Here is a 19,758-nt window from a genome sequence, read left to right as displayed (position 1 = left end):
AAATATCCCCCGTCATGACGGAAGCAGATGTCGCAACAAAAGCTCCCGAGAGCGATGCGCAGGAGACCGAAATCCCAGGCGATACACCTGCACAGACCGGTCCTACGATGGGTGAACACTGCACATCTGACAGGCCGACCCGTAAGTGAACTTTAGAATCATACATCGACGAGTGTCGGAATTGACATGATTGTATATAGCTGCTGGTTTAACTCCAAAGGGAGAGCTAAGAAAACTTGGAGGAGTGGATGTTAGTACTCCTACAGTAATAATCGCCGCTTACTTTCAACTTCATGTTAACCGCACAATAGATATACCTTGCGAAACCCGATTCATATCCCACATCTCCCTCCAAGCTCCTCCTTCTACTCTCGAGCGGTACGGGCATCAAATCGACAAATAACCAAATCCAAGCGGACAAATTTGCAGATGAGGGGTTGTAAGTACTCTAGAACTTTTACCTATTCGCGGCTGGGAACGGAGCTACTTCTACTATTGCGAGACATGAAATTGATTCTGTACGTAGCGTCGTTGTCATGCCAGACCTCTTCGAAGGCAACCCAGCGCCCAACCCACCACCTGTTCCCGACTCCGAAGCAGAAGGGACCTCGTTCCTCGACAAGATCAAACTCAAAGCCGCCGAAATTGCGAAGTCCTTTGTAATCGACGAATGGCTAGCCCGGCATACCGAAGAGAAAGTCATGCCTATCCTTGAGAAGGTCATTGAGGCGTCTAAAGGCGAATTTGCTGACGCAGTGGGTTATGGAGGTGGTATCTACGCCGTGGGTTACTGCTTTGGTGGTCGATATGTCCTGCTGCTCGCAAGTGAGCGCGAGCGGATACAAACAGGTTGGAGCGGTGCCCAGAAATCTGCCGACGAAGAAGCGGGAGACGGGGCCAACTTGGCCAAAAAGGGACCCTATATCAAAGCGGGTGCATTGGCGCATGCCACACTAGTGTCACCAGATGACTTCCAGGGCCTCAAAGTGCCAGTAAGTTTGGTCTGCGTAGAGAGCGATCCCATGTTTCCCGACGATGTTCGAGAAACTGGGGAAAATATCATGTCCAGGGCGAATCTAGAGCATGAAGTTCAGGTATATCCTGGTGTACCCCACGGATTCGCAGTCATCGGTGATTATGACGACGCAAATATCAAGAACGCGCAAGTGACAGCTTATGAGCAGCTGCTAAAGTGGATCAAGGAACATTAGTGAGGGGACAGCGGATTCCAACCCTATGGCGTTGTGTAGGCGTTGCCTTTTAGTGTCAATGAGAGCATGGCGATTAGGTTTTCGAGCACTTGTGGTTACGCAGGTTTCGGTCATGAAATAGGCCCGGCGGGTCGGAAATTCTTCATATACCTAAGTGGTTTGTTCTACGGGACCGTACAGATGATTTTTCCAGTCGTCTTGTTTTCTTCCATCAACTGGTGTGCTTTAATGACGTCGTCCATCGGTAGGATGGTGTCGACGAAGACTTTCAGTTTGCCATCTATAAAATGAGGCATATACTCTACCAGCTTATCCCTCAATCGACCCTGGTAGTCAGGATCCCTACTTCGTAGCGCACTACCTTCAATTCGCAGTCGCTTGTAAATCAAGAATCCAATATCGACTCCGTCAAGTTTTGTACCACCCATCACTACAGTGATACGAGTTAGTCGCCGCTCTTGTGCAGTGTGGAATTTGGTGTGTTGAGTATGTCTTGAGAGCCATAGCACCCCGTTTGAACGTTCCGTTTTATATCAAATTAAAAGGGAGGGGAGGAGAAACATAAGACTTACTGCCTAACACCACCCATTTAGCATCCCTAGCCGCGACCGTTAGGTTCTTTTGGAAGTAGCTGGCGCCGACGAAGTCTATAATAAGATCCACGCCTTTTCCACCGGTTGCTTCGAGAATTTCCTTTGTCCAGTCCTGTGTTTTATAATTGAAGGCCTTAGTGGCGCCAAGCTCGCGCTCAATAAATCGACACTTTTCATCCGTACCGGCGGTAGCGTATATAGCACTCGCTCCGCTGTCGCGACTAAGCTGAATTCCCGCAATGCTTACACCACTAGCCTTTGGGGTTAAGATACAACGTTAGCTACCTAGGTAGATGCAAAGGAGTTTTATAAAGTAGGTGAACTTACGCCGGCGTGCCACAGTACCGACTTGCCTGGTGCGAATTCACCGACCAGATGCAAAGCCTGTGTTGCCGTGATCCATGTCTCGGGGATACCAGCCGTCATCTCCCAGGAAAGACTGTCGGGTTTGTGCAATAGCATTTTGGAGCTCACGGTAATGTATTGCGCATATGCGCCACCGTACGCAAGGCCGAAAACAGCATTTCCAATCTGAAAATCGCCGTGTGAGCCAGGTCCGAAGGATTCAATCGTACCGCTGAACTCAACGCCGAGGGTGGCCGGGGCCTGTGGTGGAACCGGATATCTCCCCTCACGCTGGAGGAGGTCCATACGGTTCAATCCAAAAGCCTTCACCCTAACTAAAACTTGGCCTTCTTGAGGCTCGGGCTTAGGCGTCTCGGGATTGATAAAGAGTGAAGTGGCAGGCCCTTTGCCGCCGTGGATATCTATAAAAATCACAGTACAATTAGTTATGTCAAAGCAAACGATATATACAGCGAGATGTTATTATCCATACCAACAGCTTTCATATAGTTACCCATTTTGACGCCCAAGAATAGTATTAAAGGAATTGAGTATTCCGAACGGTTTAAGACATTAATATTCGAAATTGGGCGCTTTTGCCTTTTTATATAGTACGAAGGAAAGGAAACGTGCTACGGTTGGTAATTAACGGCAACTTAGCTGTAAATGTTGGCCAACATAAGTAGTTAGATTAGTTAGGTAACAGCTAGAAACATGTGGAATGACATCAAGTTTACAAAGCCGATTGGATTTCAGCAACATATTGAATCCAATGCCGCCCGCAACTGCACGCTAAATCCCGCTCTCTACGTTGCATATTCGCAACCGCGGATCTAATGTAAGAGTCTTGGGGATTTCTCAAACTTTGGTCGCATATCGGATCATTTACCAAAGGCACCTCAAACAACTTCCACCATTCCATATAAAGAGCAGGTAGTTGGATAATAGGCATTATTGCCTACTAGGAGTCTCCTGGAACGGGTGTAGCTCGAGAACGCCGTATACCCCAACGCCACCATTCTCCTCTCACGAACAAATCCAGGGTATAAGGAGCTTCCTTACTGTACTCGTTAATCGCTTAAATACGTATCGATCAAGGTAAGGCATTTAGTGTAAAGGCGCTTATACGAATCCATGGGCGATGTTCGTAAGTTGCTCAAAGATATAGTTGTCGATATTCGAAACTTCACTCCGGGTTAACCGATCTTGGTCATCAAGTTTCATCACTATGACATGTCTACCGAGACTTGTTACAAACCTTCCCGTTCCGCATTGGGACACAACTAAGTATACAAACATAGAAGAGCGACCATAGCATAAGACGCGAAAGGACCAGCCTAAAGACAAAAGAAACACACATGCACGCGCACCGGGCGTTGGCTGGTGATTACGACAACGGTAGCCGTATCGACGATCCTGGGCGACCCGTTGCAGTCTAATCCAGAGCCCACTATATCCTAGCAACTTCGGAACTTCGCATGCAGGCTGATGAGTAACTCTATGAACGAGCCTCATTCGTATTGCTGGTTTCGGCATTATAAACTCACTATGTTGCTTATTGGTAACAGCGACTTCGCACTGATAATGGTTTTATTGCCTACCTATCTGTCTTTGTCGAAAATCATGCATGGTACATTTACACCGACGTCTCACATCGAGTTGAGATATCCTATGTACTTGGATGGGTACTTGAATGGGACAATCATACTCAGTTGAGCTAGATCCGACCCCAACGGCTCGAATCGTAGATGAGATCCATCACGCCGCCGAACGACTGGGCCAAATATACTATGTATGGCTTGTGGGACCAAATCAGCGGTGATCGAAAGGAGAATCCATGCCGCAGACGCATACTACTAGTTTCCCTTTTCAGGTCCTAACCAAGTTCTAGTTCAGCTTATCGGAAATTTTACATACATGTGCCTCTTGCTATGTTCCAGCATACATGAATGAAACCTATCTGCATTATGTTCAGAGTACCTAGGTATTTACTTAGGTACCATATTTCAGAAGGCGATAAGCCCTATCCTCGGATGCTTTGATCCTTCAACGACAGACCGACACGAGATATTAATTTTGCGGGCAATGGTATCGTCTGATGTTACCCTTGTCTGGCTGCCAGATCTGGAATGGAAGATACCCCAGTGGTTCTTATCAGTTTCGCAACATGACCAACTTCCAGAAGGCTTCAAGGAATGCTGGTAATTTCCGAATTGAGCTAAGAGAGCCAATCCAGATTCTAGAGATGGCCGAGCGGCTGTCGGTCGCTTTCTGTCAGCTAGGGTGTCTAGGCGTATCACCACCTAGGCAAGGTAGCATCGTCAGGGGAGTTTCCTAAACCCCCGTCGCAAAGCTCGGAGTGGCCTTACGATACGGAATTATCTAGGTACTCACCGAGCAGCCTCATACCTATCTTAATAATGGCATTTCACTATCTTGGTGGATACTAGATAACTGACCCCAATCGTGCGTTTTCAAATTAGATGGCTCAAAGCGGCGTCAGCGCCTTATCCGAATTCGGAGTTTATGACAAGTTCCGTCAGCTTCAAATGAAAATGCAAAAAACCAAACCCCCTGAAGGGACCCACTAAACTTATCGCTGTCTTAATGTTATTTAAGAAACTCAAACTGCCTCTTTTATCAAGTTAGACCTACCTAGGTGGTTTAGGGTTAAAACTCGATGAAGTTTTATATGTCTAGACTAACTTCTCAAATAAGTAAAGTATCTCGTACATTCTTGTCTGCTTAGAGCTATGGTAAATGAAATATCTACCTAGGTAGATACCTGGTTGGGCGAGGTAATGTGACAACCTTGCCTTCTAATTGTGGTTGGTACATACAATTAAATTTTCTGCTTACACGTTATGTAGGTACCTACATGTACCTAGGTAGCTAATTACCCGCAATTGCAATGTTTTGTTCCTGCAGAAGCGCAATGTGTTCCTGCATCTGCCTGCTACGCTACCCGACTAAAAAAAGTCTTAGAACCCAATCCATTTCGCATGCATTTATTCGACTCTAAGAAATAGTATATTTTCCTTATAGGCTTAACATGTTTTAAGATTAACTTAAACCAATTTGGTAAGGCCCAAGTGTATAGATACAATCCATGGATACTTATATAGATATTAGTGGGCCATGGCTGAGCTTCGTATTACTTTCTTGTTCGTATTCAAAATTTGCCTCCCAAAATAATATTTCGAACCCATCATTATCACATCGACAATAGTTCAAAAACAATAATTCCAAAACAGGTTATTAACTACATCAACTAAATGTTATTAGCCCACGTACCAGACGTATTATGATCTTTTTAGCCAAGGAACAAAATAGCGCTAGTGGCGTTCCAATTTCCGCATCGACAGACTTGTCGCTGGCCTTTGTCCCATCCCGGTCAAAGGCCGCCCTGTTCCTTGCAGGACGTTCTGTATGCTACTGTATAATCCTTGCTCGCATCATCCAACAGGCGTCCAGATCCAAAATAGTACCGAACTATTGTCCCAAGGACCCATCTCGTGTTCCTATTATGCAACCTGATAACAATTCATCACTGCTGTTGTATTCACTCATGCCATTAAATTCTACCTAGGTAACGAATCGAGTAAGGATTTAGCAGTTATATCTGATCTGTATACGCATAACGAGTAAATAGGAATTCCAGAGTATGTATGAAATGCTGGAGTGTACTTATATCAATTCGTACATGTAGGTACCTATGTAATACTACCAATGACTAAAATCACTAAGGAGAAATCCACTCTCCACTCCGAAAAGGAGACGGTTTTGGCGCTCATCACCCACCGAACGAATAGGTCTCCTTTGATGGCCCCTCTTGGGCGAATAGATACGTACGCATAATCCATACACTATGCCAATTCACATCAGCACTTTTTTTTATTCTTTTTTTATTCTTTTAATTTTTTTTATCAGGTACATAGTTAGTATTATTATTCTTTTTCCAGACCTGGGGAACGTAGTGAATTATGATTGGACAGCAAAGCGAAATAAGATGTGGAAAAAAATTAATATGGAGTATTAGATGGATGGAGATGCACCTCGACCCTACTGTCCTAGCGCCTTGGGTCTATCATCCACTACCTGGGAGGTACCCAGCCCAAAAGAGCCAGGCCAGGGGTAAGGCGTAGGGGGCGGTAGGGGGAAGGCGTACTCCGTGGGCTATCAACAAGCAAAGCAACTACCTACGGAGTAGGTACTGTAGCTGGGCCGCTAGGCTGCTGGGCTGCTGGGAAGGTGGAAGTTCACGTTGCGTCGTGTTCCCGGAAGCGACCTTCCCCATGGCCAACGGTGGTTCCTGACTTTGTCCGTCCTGTATATAAGTCGACACTCCCAAGGACCGACAATCCTTTCTCTTCTTTCCTTTTCTCACCCACACACATTCTCTGCAAATAATCACCCTGACTTTTTAGTCAATTTCATTCGTTAACAAGCATATCTAATTGCTCAACCCTATATACCTAATCCTCGACAACTTTTAGCTCTTCACGAGTCACTTAATACCAGACAAACTCAGTCAAAATGAAGTTCTCCATTGCCGCTGTTGCTTTCGCCGCTGGCGTTTCTGCCTCTTACCCGGCCTCCAACGCTACCCAGTACACCACTGAGGTCGTTACCTCGTACGAGACGTACTGCCCCGGCCCCACCCAGATCACCTACGGCACCAACACCTACACCGTCACTGAGGTATGGAGAGGACTAGAGGAGATGATGAGTTAAAGGGCGTGTAGTGACTAACATGTTGCCAATAGGCCACTACCCTGACCATCACTGACTGCCCTTGCACCGTCAGCAAGCCAGTCTACACCACCTCGTCCGTATCCTGCGCTACCTGGTAAGATAGCACCTGTAAACCAAGATTATAAATCTAACATATCGAAGCAGCGCCCCGGCTCCCGTCTACCCGACTTCTGCCCCGGCTTACCCTACCTCGGCTCCCCCGGTCTACTCTAACAGCTCTGCTTCTGCTACCACCCCCACCCAGGTTTACCCCACCGGCGGTGCCCCCGGCACCACGACCTCTGCTACCACCATCCCCACCGCTGGTGCCGGCAAGGTCGCCGCTCTCTCCGGTGCTGGCCTTGCTGGCCTGCTCGGTCTGGCTGTTGCCGCCCTATAAATTGACTTCTAGTTGAGCATTCACGTCTATGACCTACGATTCTCTTTTGTTCGATAGTACCTAATCCTTGGGGATCGAGAAGAATGCTTTCGACGCTCATGACGGGAAAGCAGACTTGGAGTTGTATTGGGCGGCTGGGAGTGTTTTAGACTGGGAGGATTATTAACGGCACACGGGTGTTCTTGCATTGCACTATGGAGGATTATCATGGCCACGCATGCAGGATCTAAATTTTGATTGTAATTTCTTGTCTCGGTGTTTCAGGCAACCAGACCATCTCGCCACGGAGGATTTACAATGTGTGAGGTCTTCTGGTCGTTGGAACGGTCACAGAAGGGATATTTTTGGATAGGGAGCTGATTTCTTGCCGATATTGGATGGAGGCTTGCTTCGCTTCCAGAACCCTTTTGACAATCAAACCATTACAATCACCAACCGTTTCCTCGCCCAAGAAATTTTCGATTCTCGTGCTCCCCTGCTCCTTGTTGACTTCTCGTTCTTGTACAAATTTTTGAGAGTCAATAGCAATGTTAAATATTTCGGCAAGGTTTTGCAGGCTTTATCACAGTCTTAGCTGGATGTTTTATTGGTCTTTGGTTAATTCTCCCGTGCTTGCGGAGTCTTTGTACAGTAGTTCAATGGCAACGCAGACACGGCTGGGAGGCCAAGTTTTGGTCCAGCACTCTTACATCGTATCCTTCTGCTGTGATTAGTGGCTAACCTAGGTACTATTGGGGCTCTGGATCGTTGAGATATCCGTGTTACGTTATTCTACTTTTGTCTGGAAAGAGGCATTTAATTCATGGGCTTTTTAAAATCAAGATTAGCTCTATAATAACTTGAGTTGCGTCGCTCAAATAGAAAGTTGATTTAGACTCGTTGCATTTTGTGTTGCAGTGTCGCGTATATTATCTTGTTCCCGTAACATGTATTTAATGTGTTTACGGGTACCTTCCGGGCCTCTCAATCGTGTGGTACCGTTTTCTACCTCCTACAGGCAATTCAATAGGGTACAGCGATCATCAGATAGCGTGTCTAGTTGGATCGATGATCACTGGGCACGTAAGCATGGGCGCATACACTTGTTGATCATCGATGATCCGATAATCTAGTAGTGGTGTAGGCTCATTGGCTAATTATAGGTACTTAGACAAGTAAGTCTTAGATGGGAGACACGCATGGACAAGGTTATTGTCTGATATCCGAGACAAAAGGTACGTGTTTTAATTCGAGGAGTTACTAATCTAACCTTCATGAGAGTCTATGTAACAACCAACCATGGAGTTAAGTATATACCTCCTATGAAAGATGAGATTGCTAGGTATGGGTAACCCTCCTTTTCAAAATCCTACCTAATATCCAATTATATTTACATGCTCAAACGTGAGATAACCAACTGTATATACCTACCTTTTATACCTAGGTACGTACCTAGGTAAGCGGAGGGATTGTCTTGGTTGGTTGCACGTAACCCAGCCAGCACCTTTTCAGTAGAAATTGAGATGAATCCAACCAACTGGCCAATATAGAATCATTATGACAATAAATGATTGTTTCATAATCAGCTCAACAAGATTCGTCCGAATCAATGTGCCAGTTTCATAATCCCTTACTTAAGAAGAAGAAGAAGCTTATCTCAACCGTACGTACTATAAAGTACGTAAATACGTATAAAAGTCTATCGGCCCGAAATAGATTGTTTGATGTTTTCAATCCTGCTCAAAATGGCAACATCATCTTTCTAGCATCAATTAAGTACCTAGGTAGATACCTACATATGTATCTGGGGTACCAGTTGCATAATATTATCGGGCAATTGTTACAATATTATCCACATTTGTATTCATTATGCTATGAAATGCATAACTTCGGCGTAGATTCGTCGCTACGGCATAATAGAAACATAATTTTGCATTCTTCAATTTATCTTACTATTCTTCAACAAAACCAACAGATGATATTGCCAGGCATGTAGGTATTTACGTCAGAAGCTTAAAACTGCCAAATATCTTCTTAATTGGTTACATCGGGTCCTCTACGCCGCCAGTTAGCAATTGGTAATACCTAGGTACTTGGCTGGCTATTACTGACACCTTATCAGTCTTGATAGCCGACGATCAGAATCATGGCTGTCATAGCCCATAACCAGAACAGGGACATTTCCCCTCAGTCTAACGCCCATCTCCAATTCTAAACCCATTCACCGTTCCATCATCTACATCCAACTTTCGAATCTCGTATGTTAGTATCATGGCCGAGGTTAAGGACGTACTCGCGACAACTACTCCGCATGATGTCGAACAGGCTACGGATTCATCTAAAGCCACCGAGTTCAATTCCATGCGCAGACATGTTAACAGCGATGATCCAGATGAGGCACTCAAACTCGTGACTGGAGAAGCTGTAACATTAACCCCAGAAGATGAGAAAAGGTTGTTGAGAAAGATAGATTGTAATCTAATGCCTTTACTATGTGTCGTTTACGGTTTGAATTACTTGGACAAGACGACTTTATCCTATGCCTCCATCATGGGAATTAAAGTGAGATACACTATTCTTAATACGAGATCTGGATTCATACTAACCAGTAACAACAGACAGACATCAATCTAAAGGGTGAGCTCCTAACATTCGGGGACATCTATACCCTCTCGTGGGAATTTTCTACTGAATCTGACGTATCTTAGGCCAAGATTACTCTGTAAGAAACTTCCATTTGCCGATTCGGTATGGGAATGCGCCTGCGTCGATCGCCCCCCAGGAACGGACATAAACATTAGTTATAATTCAAAACCTCCTTATATCTCGCCATATGTATTAATTATATAAGCGATACTGACCCTTTCGACAGTGGATAGCGTCTATGTTTTATTTTGGTTACCTCTTCTGGGAATGGCCAACCAATCGCCTCCTGCAGCGGCTGCCTTTAGCGAAATATTCGGCCTTCAACGTGATAATGTGGGGTCTCGTTCTCTGTTGTATGGCAGCTGTCAAGAATTTCGGCGGAGCAATGACTGTTCGATTCTTCCTCGGCGCTTTCGAAGCAGCTGTCAGTCCCGGCTTTGCCCTTTTCACGTCGCAATGGTATACCAAGAAGGAACAAGGGGCAAGAGTCGGGTGGTGGTTTAGTTTCAATGGTTGGGGCCAGATTGTAGGCGGTTTTGTAGCCTATGGTATTGCCGTGGGTACGGAGGCTCACCCCATCCTTATCAAATCGTGGCAACTAGTCTTTCTTGTCACTGGTTTCTTCACGGCTTTCATGGGCGTTTTATTTCTTTACCTTATGCCGGATAGTCAACTGAACGCGAGGTTCTTGACACAAGAAGAACGAATTATGGCTGTCGAGCGCATCCGCATGAACCAACAGGGCGTGGGTAATAAACATTTTAAGTGGTACCAATGCAAAGAAGCATTGTCAGATCCAATGATTTGGGCTTTTACACTCTTCAGTGTCATTGTCTCGGTCCCTAACGGTGAGTTGCGAAGCCACATGTATACGAAATTGAGCTAACGTCTTGGTTAGGTGGGATGTCAAATTACTTCTCACAGCTTATTGTCTCGTTCGGTTTCACTGAGAACCAATCATTACTCTTGGGTACTCCAGGCGGTGCTATCCAGGTATTCAGTCTCCTTGTCGCTGGTCATCTAGGGGATCGATTCAACAATCGCATAGTCAGTTATTCTAAATCGTACGCCACGCTCGGAGCTAACAAGTCATTTATAGTTGTTTGGTGCCTCTGGAGTACTGATTGCTGTGCTCGGATTGTTCCTTATACTTCTCTTGCCGATTAGTAACAGCGGAGGACGGCTCGCAGGCTACTACCTGTACCAATTTTCGTCAACTGGCTTCGTAGCCTTACTTGGACTCATTTCGACCAACGTAGCAGGATGGACGAAGAAAACCACAGCTGCAGCAATGTACCTCTTGGCCTATTGCGTGGGAAATATCATCGGGCCCCAGTGCGTTGAAATTATAATATGCTATTCTCCAAAATTCATTTCTGACACTTATTCATAGGGCCTTCCAGTCGACCGACGCGCCACAATACCGCAACGCAAATATTGTAGTTCTTGTTTGTATGTTCGTCTCGTTCGCCATCTTGATTTTCATCAACTTTTGGTGTAGGCACCAGAACAAGGCCAAGGCTACCATCCGAGCTAGCCCTGGTTATGCCAAGGTAGATGGGCAAGAATTTCTCGATCTGACTGATAGAGAAAACCCGGAATTTATCTATACCTTGTGACGAGGGCCAAGCATAAGCGTAGGGGGGCGAGCTTATCCACGTGTCCGTTTGCTTTGGTTCTCCCATGCTGATTGTGTGACAAGAGTCAAGCTAGGTACCGTTTGTGCTTGTCCTCCGGTATTTCTGAGTCAGCCCGAATGCATGTCATATTGGATTATATAGCTAATTCCAACATCACTTTAATGGCGCATTCGTAAATGGGGCTACTAAACCGACGGTTGATAACTTACTTCTTTTCATCGCATACGACCTTGATGCGCATAACCATATCTGTGTTAATCTACTCTAATTTTGTCTATATTCTATCTATATTCTATCTGCTTTTGTCTAATAGTGAAAGGATGGATAACAGACGCTAGGAAAGTAGACAGTTTAAGGAGCGGTAAGAACTGGGCTGCTTTGCCAACTTCCTACGTAACTAACGTAGGTAGGTGGAGAGCAAGGACCACGACGACCAAATGAACTTCATAGAAACGAGAACCTGACTTCCCTCCTCACCTCGGCCGCTATCTTTAATGCATCCTTTCTGGATTTGGAGAATACATTAAAATAGGCCACGAATGTGTTAGCTCCAGAACTAGGATGCGGAATCTTCTGGCCCCTTTTCGCGAGGCAGCCGTAGCGATTGACTATGATATCTAAAGTTAGTCTTCAGTTCGCACGAATCTTTAGGGTTAATACAATGGGAGAGACAGCATATATAGAACATAAGTCTAGGATGTACTCACTATTTTGTGCCAAGTCTGGTCGCCGAGTCAGCAGTTCTTCGCAGATATCATCAGAATCGAATATTCCTTGGCAGCTCTCATGGAAGTCGGCGCGTATCAATACCATAACCCCAGTATGCTGGGCGCCATTCAGGAAGGAGTGAGAGAGCGCTCTAACTCGCTCCTTGTCATTTATAGCTAGAGTTAGCGCGACACCGAAATAGTCGATTCCGTATACCGACTCAATGATGCGACTAGCGGTCAATCCTGGTGGTCGCGGATTGATTTCTAAGACCCAAGGAGCTGGAGTGACGGACTTGATCTCCTTTCCATTCGGTTGCAAATCCAGAATACCTTCTTCACAGCGGTATTCAACCGATGATTGATCAACTCGAGCCTCCACATGCATGATACCACTGGAAAACCCAAGCCGTCGAATCGTCGCACTAATAGATTCCCTAAGCATTGCCAATTCATAGGATGGAAGTGCCGAGGGGTGGACGAGATAAGTTTCCAAGAAGTTTCTTTGCGATTCTGGGACGGTTTCGTCATCTTGATCTCCTGATTTAGGGAAGTCATCAGATATTTCGGAGAAGAGTACTTCACCATCAAGTAGAACGATGTTTACGTCCACTTCTGGCCCGTCGCAGTATTTCTCGATCGTGAACGACTTGAAAAAGGTCTTCTGTATCATCTCCACAGCTGACCGAATCCCTGCCGCATTGTTCACCCGTACAACCCCCTCTGAGTTCAGGCCTAAACGTGGTTTTAGGATTAAGGGATACTGGAGGTTCTCGTTCGAGGCGAATTCTAGAGCCTCCTCGGCGGTGGAACCATGAAAAGGTCTACGGTTTTCGAATACGCCTAGCCTGTACTTATCAGTTGCAATCTCGTACGCCTCCGCTGGTTGACACGGAAGACCAAGCTGTTGAGCCGCCCTGCTGACGGTGGCGAGAAATGGTTCTAGAAAGGCGACTATCCCATCGACTTTCTTCCCGTATGACTTGACCATTTCGACAATATGATCTGCCATGTCGTCCCCGGGAGGATTAGACCACCAGGCGCCAGCGGGCAAGAGAGCTTCATACCAGTGTGAATACTCGCTTCGCTCGATCCAGCTCCCGGGTTTCTCGATAATAACTAAATCGATTCCGAGGGCATGGGCTGCATCACATGCGTATACCGTCCAGGCACCTGATGATGGATCGCGATAGCTACAGCCAACGAGCACAAGGCGTTTGCGAGTTAGTTGCTCTCGTGTGATCCACGAGATCGACATCTTGTTTTCAAATTCGGCTTCAAAGGCTGGATGTACAGTGGCCTTATTGGAGATATGCCCGTCCGAAGGAAGCTCCTGTAGTAATATCCCCCCAGCTGAAGATCGAAATATCTCGGGAAGTGACATCGCATCTAGACGCAGAGCATTTCCAGGAAACGATTGGAGAGGGTCTGAAAATGACGCTACTTTCTCGGCCCCGAAGGCGCCTTTAAGACGAAGGGGTAAGATGTCTGACCTGACAATTGTTCCTCTATGGAGGGGAATCACAAGTCTGACAATTCTACTCCTGGAAGATTGCGTGGCCTGGAGACAGCTCAGAAGAAACTGAAAGGCTGCATGTGAGCCAAAAGACTCGGCATTGATAAGTTGGGCTTCATTGGCGTCGTTCAGAAGCCAGGCCGTGTTTTCCTTCGGGGTTTGTAGTCTTGTTAAACTTGGCGACGCACAACTCGCTGTTAACAGAAGGTCGACCACCTGTGATGCCGTACTATCGTTGACATCACATTTGGTGACTTGCGAAGTGGCCCAACTACACCGAACAGCAACTTGCAAGATGTTAGTTCGAATATATGACGTCGTTTTTTTGGTCAGCCACTTACCATTATCGCCCCAAATTGTGGTCGACTCTTTTTCGGCCATCATGAGGAGGATCCACTTTACTTCAATGTGTAACTCCTGTAGAGCTTGCTGTCTCCAGCACCTCCAGACTCCATGATTTCTAGTTGACAAAGTTAACTTATATATAATCATTTCTTTCGTTCTATTTCCTGTTTTCTATCCGGTTTCTATTTTTCGTGTTCTAGGACTAGATCGTGAGAGTATACATCAGTTTCCTATTTAAGACATTCGTTGCGTGAAGCTGAAGCCTCCCCCATAAGCTGAGTCATTATCGACTGTGAAACGACTACGAGGCCGCTCACGAGCTCTTTCTAGTCGCAAGTGGACCTCCTTGAGTATACATGTTGGTTTACGGAGAAAGGCAACGCGGCCTTGCCGGCCTGTACTCGAGTATCTTGCGGATGTGATGTATGCGTCATTTACTATTCTATACATTAGAAGGTATATTTAAGCTGCGTGAGCGACGCGCCCCCAAATTTTTGTTGAATCAGATTATCCCAAAAGCGACGGGTTTGAGCGAGCGCAACTAGTTGACGTATATAGTATGGCTATTGCGATTGGCGGATCGAAAAATCGAGGTATTCAAACGAATGGATGCGCAAGCCCTAAAAACCCGACCTCAATCCGAATGCTAGGATCCTTCTGCGGAGACACGGGAGGGATAATGAGGAGAGGCGAAAACCAACACAATACACAATACATAATACATGTTGGGAGTGTTATCGCGTCGCCACAATCATAAATAAGCATTGGAGTGTTGAACCTCTAAGCTGAGCGCATATTGTTTTGGTAGAGACATGTTGGTCGTCGTCATCGGAAATAAGTGATATCCTTTCAACTCGTGATCAGCAGGTACAAAAATAGCGCTTTGCAGGTTACCATCGTCGCATTCGCGTCTTGGCCGACAAAAAGGATCTATAGCTTTGCTCTAGCCTCGATAGCCTTATGGGCTTCTCCTTTGTGCTTAAAATATTCTGCGACTCTCGATCTTGCGACCTCAACCACCGATGCGTCTTCAATGGTTGCCGGGTATTTGACTTCATTATCGAGCTCCCCGTGAACAGCGTTCTCGACAAGTTCCTTTAAGACTCTCCGTAGCGTCTTACCCGATCGCGTTTTCGGAATCATTCCCCTACCTTGTATTATACCACCGAGCGTGGCAATACCCCCAATCTGCTTTCGGACCCGACTTTGGATCTCTTTGGATAACATCTCATCTGGCACAGCAGAAGTGGGGTGCTCAGGTGTCGATAGCGTTATGAAAGCAAAGGGGAGTTGACCTTTCAGAGAGTCGGGGACGCCAACAACGCAGGCTTCGGCAACCAGGGGGTGGCTGGTTATTGCCTGTTCAATAGGACCTAGCCCATTTGTTTTAATACAAAGTTATGATTATTAATCCGGATATGGGATCCAACTTACTAGTAGAAAGACGATGACCGGCCGTGTTTATCAAATCATCGCTCCGGCTCATTATACTGATATACCCGTGAGGATCTATCATCCCGGAATCTGTTATGATAAGTTGGGTTAGAACACGTAAGCCTTTCATAGCCTATAAAAGACCTACCGCCGGTATCTATCCATCGCCCACCAAACCTCTTGAGGTAGCCACTATAAAACCTCTCTTCATCTTTCCATAACGTTGTAAATCCAGTCGGCGCAAGCGGTATCGCCAAAACAATATTGCCCATCTTTCCTCTCCTCACCTCTTTACCATCATCGTCCACCACCACCACATTGAAGCCTGGCATCGCCTTGCCGGCACTTCCTGGCTTGATCGGCAATGGCTTGTGGCTTTGACTCTTCCCATCCCTGGTATCTACCGCCCGGGGAGCTATACTGATACCTGATATAGGCGATCCAGATTCTGAGGACCACCAATTATCTACCACGGTGGCATCGTCCGCGCCATAACGCTGTATGAGTTCTTGGTACATTGTAATAATTGAGGGTTCCGACCTCTCCCCAGCCAAGAAAATAGCCCTAAGACTTCTTAATCCGCCCTGTGCACCTATTTGTTTGAATGCCTTATTTTCAGGATCGTCTCTCTTAATGGCCCGTAAAGCAGCTAGGTTCGTTAGTGCATTGCGCTGGCGTACTTCCTAGGCGATACTCACTGGGCGCAGTAAATAAGCTCGTTACTTTGTAGTCCTGTATGATTCGCCAGAACGTCGAACTATCCGGCGTTCCAATAGGTTTCCCTTCAAAAAGAACCGTCGCTGCGCCGATAAGAAGAGGTCCATAGAGGATATAGGAGTGTCCAACCACCCAACCTATATCACTGAATTTCGGGTTAGCAGTTATGGCAAAGCAAATTACTCTTCAACTCCACTCACCTCGCCGTAAACATAACCTCATCGCGACCGTGTACACCAAAGAGATAGCTTATTGAAAGATGCAACCCTACTGCATGGCCACCTGTCTGCCGGACAACACCTTTAGGGGAACTCGTTGTCCCGCTGGTGTAGATGATGTAGATCTCATCAGTGGCATTCACGGGAACGCAATCGGCCTTAATACCCCTTGCTTTACAGCTACGCACCATCTTGAACCAATTGCGTTCACTGGATGTTTTGTTTAGCACGTCCCATCGTAATTCATCTCGTTGCCAGATAATGACGCGGCTTGGCTTATGACTAGAAAGTTGAATAGCTTCTGTTATGAAAGGTTTATAACTCATTGGGGGTTTAGCCCCATCAATGCCACACGAGGCCGTCAGGATAGCTACGGGTTGACACGCCTCGATGCGTTGGGCTAGGGAGGTTGCGGCAAACCCACCAAACACAACAGCGTGGACCGCGCCTAATCGGTTGATTGCAAGAATTCCTATGAGGGCAGCTGGTATCATTGGCACTGTATATTGTTAGTCAGGCGTCTATTCTGATAATAATAAAAAAAGCAAAAGAGATGGAGGTATACTATAGACCAAGACAACATCTCCTTTCTTGACACCCTCCTCCCTTAGAGCACCAGCCGTAATCTCAACTTCTTCCAATAATTGCGCATAGGTTATGGTCCTCTTCGTTTTAGTGACCGGGCTATCGTAGAAGATAGCAGGCCGATCCCCATTGCCGGCGAGGACGTGCCGGTCAACACAGTTGAAACAAGTCGATATCTCGCCGCCTATGAACCACTCCCAATGTGGGTGCTCGATTCCGTTCTTCAGCTTCTTTGTCGTCTTAGTCAGAATAGATTCGGGTTTCTTGTGCCAATGCAAATTATCGGAATGGCGAGCCCAGAATGCATCTGGATCCTCCAGCGAACGCCGATGAATTTCATCTTGTGGGTGGCTCATGATCGTAGGTCAGCCTGGAACTTCGCATGAGATCAAGCGCCTCCAATAGTATATCCAAACCCCGATTGAATGGGATTGGCTACAGCTTGAGGTAACGGCGATTTATTTAAATGAACTTATATAATACTTTAAATTGAGTATGTCACATTGATATGACGCCCTCGAGTTTGTTTACTCGAGATGAACGGAGCTTACTTGATATTGTTTAGTCAGATCGGCAATAAAATGCCCCGCGGGGAAAGAGGCTGCTGGCGCTGGGCACAGACGGTGGCGGTATGCATATCTGGGAGACATCCTCGGTAAGTTCCAACCAATTCCATTGCACCGAATTGTTTAACAAACAATGATTCTAGATGTATGTATAGCCGCGAACTAGCAATTCTACTACGCAGTTATGTCTAGGCAGATCTACCATTATCCCCCAAAAATAATCCGAAAGCATCTCAGAGTATGATTTGAAGCGCTTCGAGGAAAAACGTGGTAATTCCCCGATCCCATGTAACGACCAACCAACAACGCCTTTGGCCCGTCCAATACTGGCTGCTTTATGCAATTGATGCTTCATGCTGATGTGTCATGCAACGTAACCAACCCCATGTATCCTATAATGCAATGTTGTAAACCCCCAATGCGACCGTGTCGTGTACTTGTAAGTAGCATCATAAACTCATTCGCCCAGATAGCTTCTTCGCATTACTTAAGTACCTACTATGAGATAGATCGCTCTGAAGGAGTTTCGGCCTTGGGATATAAGCCGTATACGCTCTGTTGGCCTTTAGAAGCGACTTTGAGATTGCTAAATCTCGCCTCTGGGAGTCGTTTGCCCGCCTTGATACTCTCAAGAACCCATTCAACGCCTACGAACTTGACTCCGCAACCACCGACCTTCTGAATTTCTTTTTGCAGTTTCCCTCCGGCGAGGCCACCACCGGCACCACCTCGTCCGCTGGTCGGCCTGCCTAGAATCACATGGGTTACCTGCCGCCGCCCTAGATGAATGGATGTTCTCGCGCCTTGCTCTGCTAACAAGTGTTTGAGTTTGTGATCTGATATCAGAGGATGCGTGCTGCCGTTGGTATAGACTATGACGCCATCAAAAATTCCCCTCGGCTGTTCCTTTTCTGCTTCTCGCGCTTCATCTTCAACTTTGCGCTGCGCTGAGATCTTTTCTTCCACTGTCTGATTGCCGTCACCCTTACCAGCAGCTTCCGAGTTCATGCCAGACACTGGTGAGGCTGATGAGGGCGTGCTCGTGGCCATAGTACCCGGCCTCGCCAACATATCCAGTACGGAATTTTTAGAGCGTGATCGTAGCTCGGGGGTGACAAGGGTATTCAACTTAGGGTCCCAATCTTTGGACCCAGCCCCGACTTTGTCTGATATTCGCGGACCACCGCCTGGTCCCCCTTTGAATTGGTTCGTAAGCTTCGAGCTCCGAGACTGGCGCCATCCCGTAGTTCTCGCCAGGTGATTTTCAGCTCTTTGGTGACCGGTGGCTGATGAGTTCCATGAATCAAATGACTGGCCGTATTTGGGTTCTGCAGCTTTCGGTATTGTTGGGTTAAATGAATTTGATGGTGGTGGCATGGTAACTCAATTAATCGGGGGTAAGAATAAGGAAGAGTACATAAGAATGAGAAGTTAGATTTGCGAAGTGTGCGCGGTCCCCTACGTCATTGTGTTTGTTTGTATTTTTAGTTTTTATTTTATTTTTATTTTATTATTCTTTGAGTGAGATATTGCATGTTCATGTTCAAACTTTACTAGTAACTTAACTTGACGCTAATCGAAGAAACCGCGTCCTAAGCTACCGACCGGGTAACAACTTCTAAGGTTACGGGGGGCAACACAACAGAAGAAAGAACATATCGGCATTAACACGTGATGCTCCGTCCATTTTTATCTATTTTAACTCTAGGTTATGAAGTATATTCTCTTTTCTTACAACAACTTAAATCAATAACATGGTACCTACCTCATAATTAATAATGACAACAATAATAATGTCAATAACAAAAAAATATTGTCGTTAATAACGGTAGAATATTGAGGATTGGTTCGCCAAGTCCGCACACGATATCGCGCAAAATCCCCTTTTTTTAATCATAAAGGCTAGGCTAGGTACGACATTCGACGGCCGACAAGGGGGCTATCATATCACGACATCTGACGGAGGCGCCCAGTTAGGTACCTGGTAGGCCAATCGGGTGCTCGCGTTTCAAAACCAAAAGCCCGAACAGTCTTGTTTTTGGCGCCAGCGCGGGTTGCAGTCGTAGGGATGGATTTATGATTTATTAGCAGGATGGTCACTGTCAGATCGAGGTGAAGGATT

General features: G+C 46.2%; 7 protein-coding genes across 7 annotated transcripts; 3 read left to right on the top strand and 4 right to left on the bottom strand.

The window, feature by feature from the left end:
- Positions 1–14: 14 nt before the first annotated feature.
- On the top strand, positions 15–1,211 carry F4822DRAFT_428116 (alpha/beta-hydrolase; the record flags this gene model as incomplete). The annotated part of the gene is made up of 4 exons (XM_051460853.1): positions 15–141; positions 201–250; positions 312–439; positions 527–1,211. 4 exons carry the CDS (start codon positions 15–17, stop codon positions 1,209–1,211), a joined length of 990 nt encoding a protein of 329 aa, XP_051315546.1.
- An 82-nt stretch (positions 1,212–1,293) lies between these two features.
- On the bottom strand, positions 1,294–2,884 carry F4822DRAFT_212983 (quinone oxidoreductase putative). Its single transcript, XM_051453887.1, has 4 exons — positions 2,643–2,884; positions 2,132–2,571; positions 1,784–2,060; positions 1,294–1,641 (listed from the first exon to the last, which is right to left on the bottom strand). Exons 1-4 carry the CDS (start codon positions 2,665–2,667, stop codon positions 1,376–1,378), a joined length of 1,008 nt encoding a protein of 335 aa, XP_051315545.1. The 5' UTR covers positions 2,668–2,884; the 3' UTR covers positions 1,294–1,375.
- A 3,553-nt stretch (positions 2,885–6,437) lies between these two features.
- On the top strand, positions 6,438–7,296 carry F4822DRAFT_212853 (uncharacterized protein). Its single transcript, XM_051453885.1, has 3 exons — positions 6,438–6,850; positions 6,916–6,998; positions 7,049–7,296. Exons 1-3 carry the CDS (start codon positions 6,686–6,688, stop codon positions 7,281–7,283), a joined length of 483 nt encoding a protein of 160 aa, XP_051315544.1. The 5' UTR covers positions 6,438–6,685; the 3' UTR covers positions 7,284–7,296.
- A 1,721-nt stretch (positions 7,297–9,017) lies between these two features.
- F4822DRAFT_442922 (MFS general substrate transporter) lies at positions 9,018–11,527 on the top strand (the record flags this gene model as incomplete). The annotated part of the gene is made up of 7 exons (XM_051463051.1): positions 9,018–9,824; positions 9,881–9,899; positions 9,971–9,984; positions 10,135–10,756; positions 10,807–10,955; positions 11,008–11,243; positions 11,302–11,527. The coding sequence occupies exons 1-7, from the start codon at positions 9,534–9,536 to the stop codon at positions 11,525–11,527; spliced, it is 1,557 nt and encodes a 518-aa protein (XP_051315543.1). The 5' UTR covers positions 9,018–9,533.
- Positions 11,528–11,992: 465 nt separating this feature from the next.
- On the bottom strand, positions 11,993–14,152 carry F4822DRAFT_428112 (glutathione synthetase ATP-binding domain-like protein; the record flags this gene model as incomplete). Its single annotated transcript, XM_051460852.1, has 3 exons — positions 11,993–12,156; positions 12,256–14,058; positions 14,113–14,152. The coding sequence occupies 3 exons, from the start codon at positions 14,150–14,152 to the stop codon at positions 11,993–11,995; spliced, it is 2,007 nt and encodes a 668-aa protein (XP_051315542.1).
- Positions 14,153–14,963: 811 nt separating this feature from the next.
- F4822DRAFT_212696 (AMP-binding enzyme) lies at positions 14,964–17,780 on the bottom strand. The gene is made up of 6 exons (XM_051453884.1): positions 17,051–17,780; positions 16,468–16,984; positions 16,249–16,412; positions 15,699–16,199; positions 15,551–15,640; positions 14,964–15,489 (listed from the first exon to the last, which is right to left on the bottom strand). Exons 1-6 carry the CDS (start codon positions 17,424–17,426, stop codon positions 15,047–15,049), a joined length of 2,091 nt encoding a protein of 696 aa, XP_051315541.1. The 5' UTR covers positions 17,427–17,780; the 3' UTR covers positions 14,964–15,046.
- On the bottom strand, positions 17,617–19,386 carry F4822DRAFT_212658 (uncharacterized protein). Its single transcript, XM_051453883.1, has one exon. It carries the CDS (start codon positions 19,011–19,013, stop codon positions 18,135–18,137), a length of 879 nt encoding a protein of 292 aa, XP_051315540.1. The 5' UTR covers positions 19,014–19,386; the 3' UTR covers positions 17,617–18,134.
- Positions 19,387–19,758: the final 372 nt, after the last annotated feature.

This window comes from Hypoxylon trugodes (genome assembly GCF_022578975.1).
Source record: "Hypoxylon trugodes strain CBS 135444 unplaced genomic scaffold F4822scaffold_4, whole genome shotgun sequence".
Classification (NCBI taxonomy): domain Eukaryota; kingdom Fungi; phylum Ascomycota; class Sordariomycetes; order Xylariales; family Hypoxylaceae; genus Hypoxylon; species Hypoxylon trugodes.
Note: the sequence above shows the minus strand (reverse complement) of the source record. Positions and strands in the feature narration are given on the sequence as shown.

Coding starts and splice junctions, on each gene's coding strand:
- F4822DRAFT_212853 (XM_051453885.1), top strand. CDS start 6,686: ATGAAGTTCTCCATTGCCGCTGTTGCTTTCGCCGCTGGCGTTTCTGCC. Junction 6,851..6,915: donor ACACCTACACCGTCACTGAG/GTATGGAGAGGA, acceptor TGTTGCCAATAG/GCCACTACCCTGACCATCAC. Junction 6,999..7,048: donor TCCGTATCCTGCGCTACCTG/GTAAGATAGCAC, acceptor ATATCGAAGCAG/CGCCCCGGCTCCCGTCTACC.
- F4822DRAFT_212696 (XM_051453884.1), bottom strand. CDS start 17,426: ATGAGCCACCCACAAGATGAAATTCATCGGCGTTCGCTGGAGGATCCA. Junction 16,985..17,050: donor AGATGTTGTCTTGGTCTATA/GTATACCTCCAT, acceptor AACAATATACAG/TGCCAATGATACCAGCTGCC. Junction 16,200..16,248: donor GAGCTTATTTACTGCGCCCA/GTGAGTATCGCC, acceptor TAACGAACCTAG/CTGCTTTACGGGCCATTAAG.
- F4822DRAFT_212658 (XM_051453883.1), bottom strand. CDS start 19,013: ATGCCACCACCATCAAATTCATTTAACCCAACAATACCGAAAGCTGCA.
- F4822DRAFT_212983 (XM_051453887.1), bottom strand. CDS start 2,667: ATGGGTAACTATATGAAAGCTGTTG. Junction 2,061..2,131: donor CGGTACTGTGGCACGCCGGC/GTAAGTTCACCT, acceptor TTAACCCCAAAG/GCTAGTGGTGTAAGCATTGC. Junction 1,642..1,783: donor TAAATGGGTGGTGTTAGGCA/GTAAGTCTTATG, acceptor GTATCACTGTAG/TGATGGGTGGTACAAAACTT.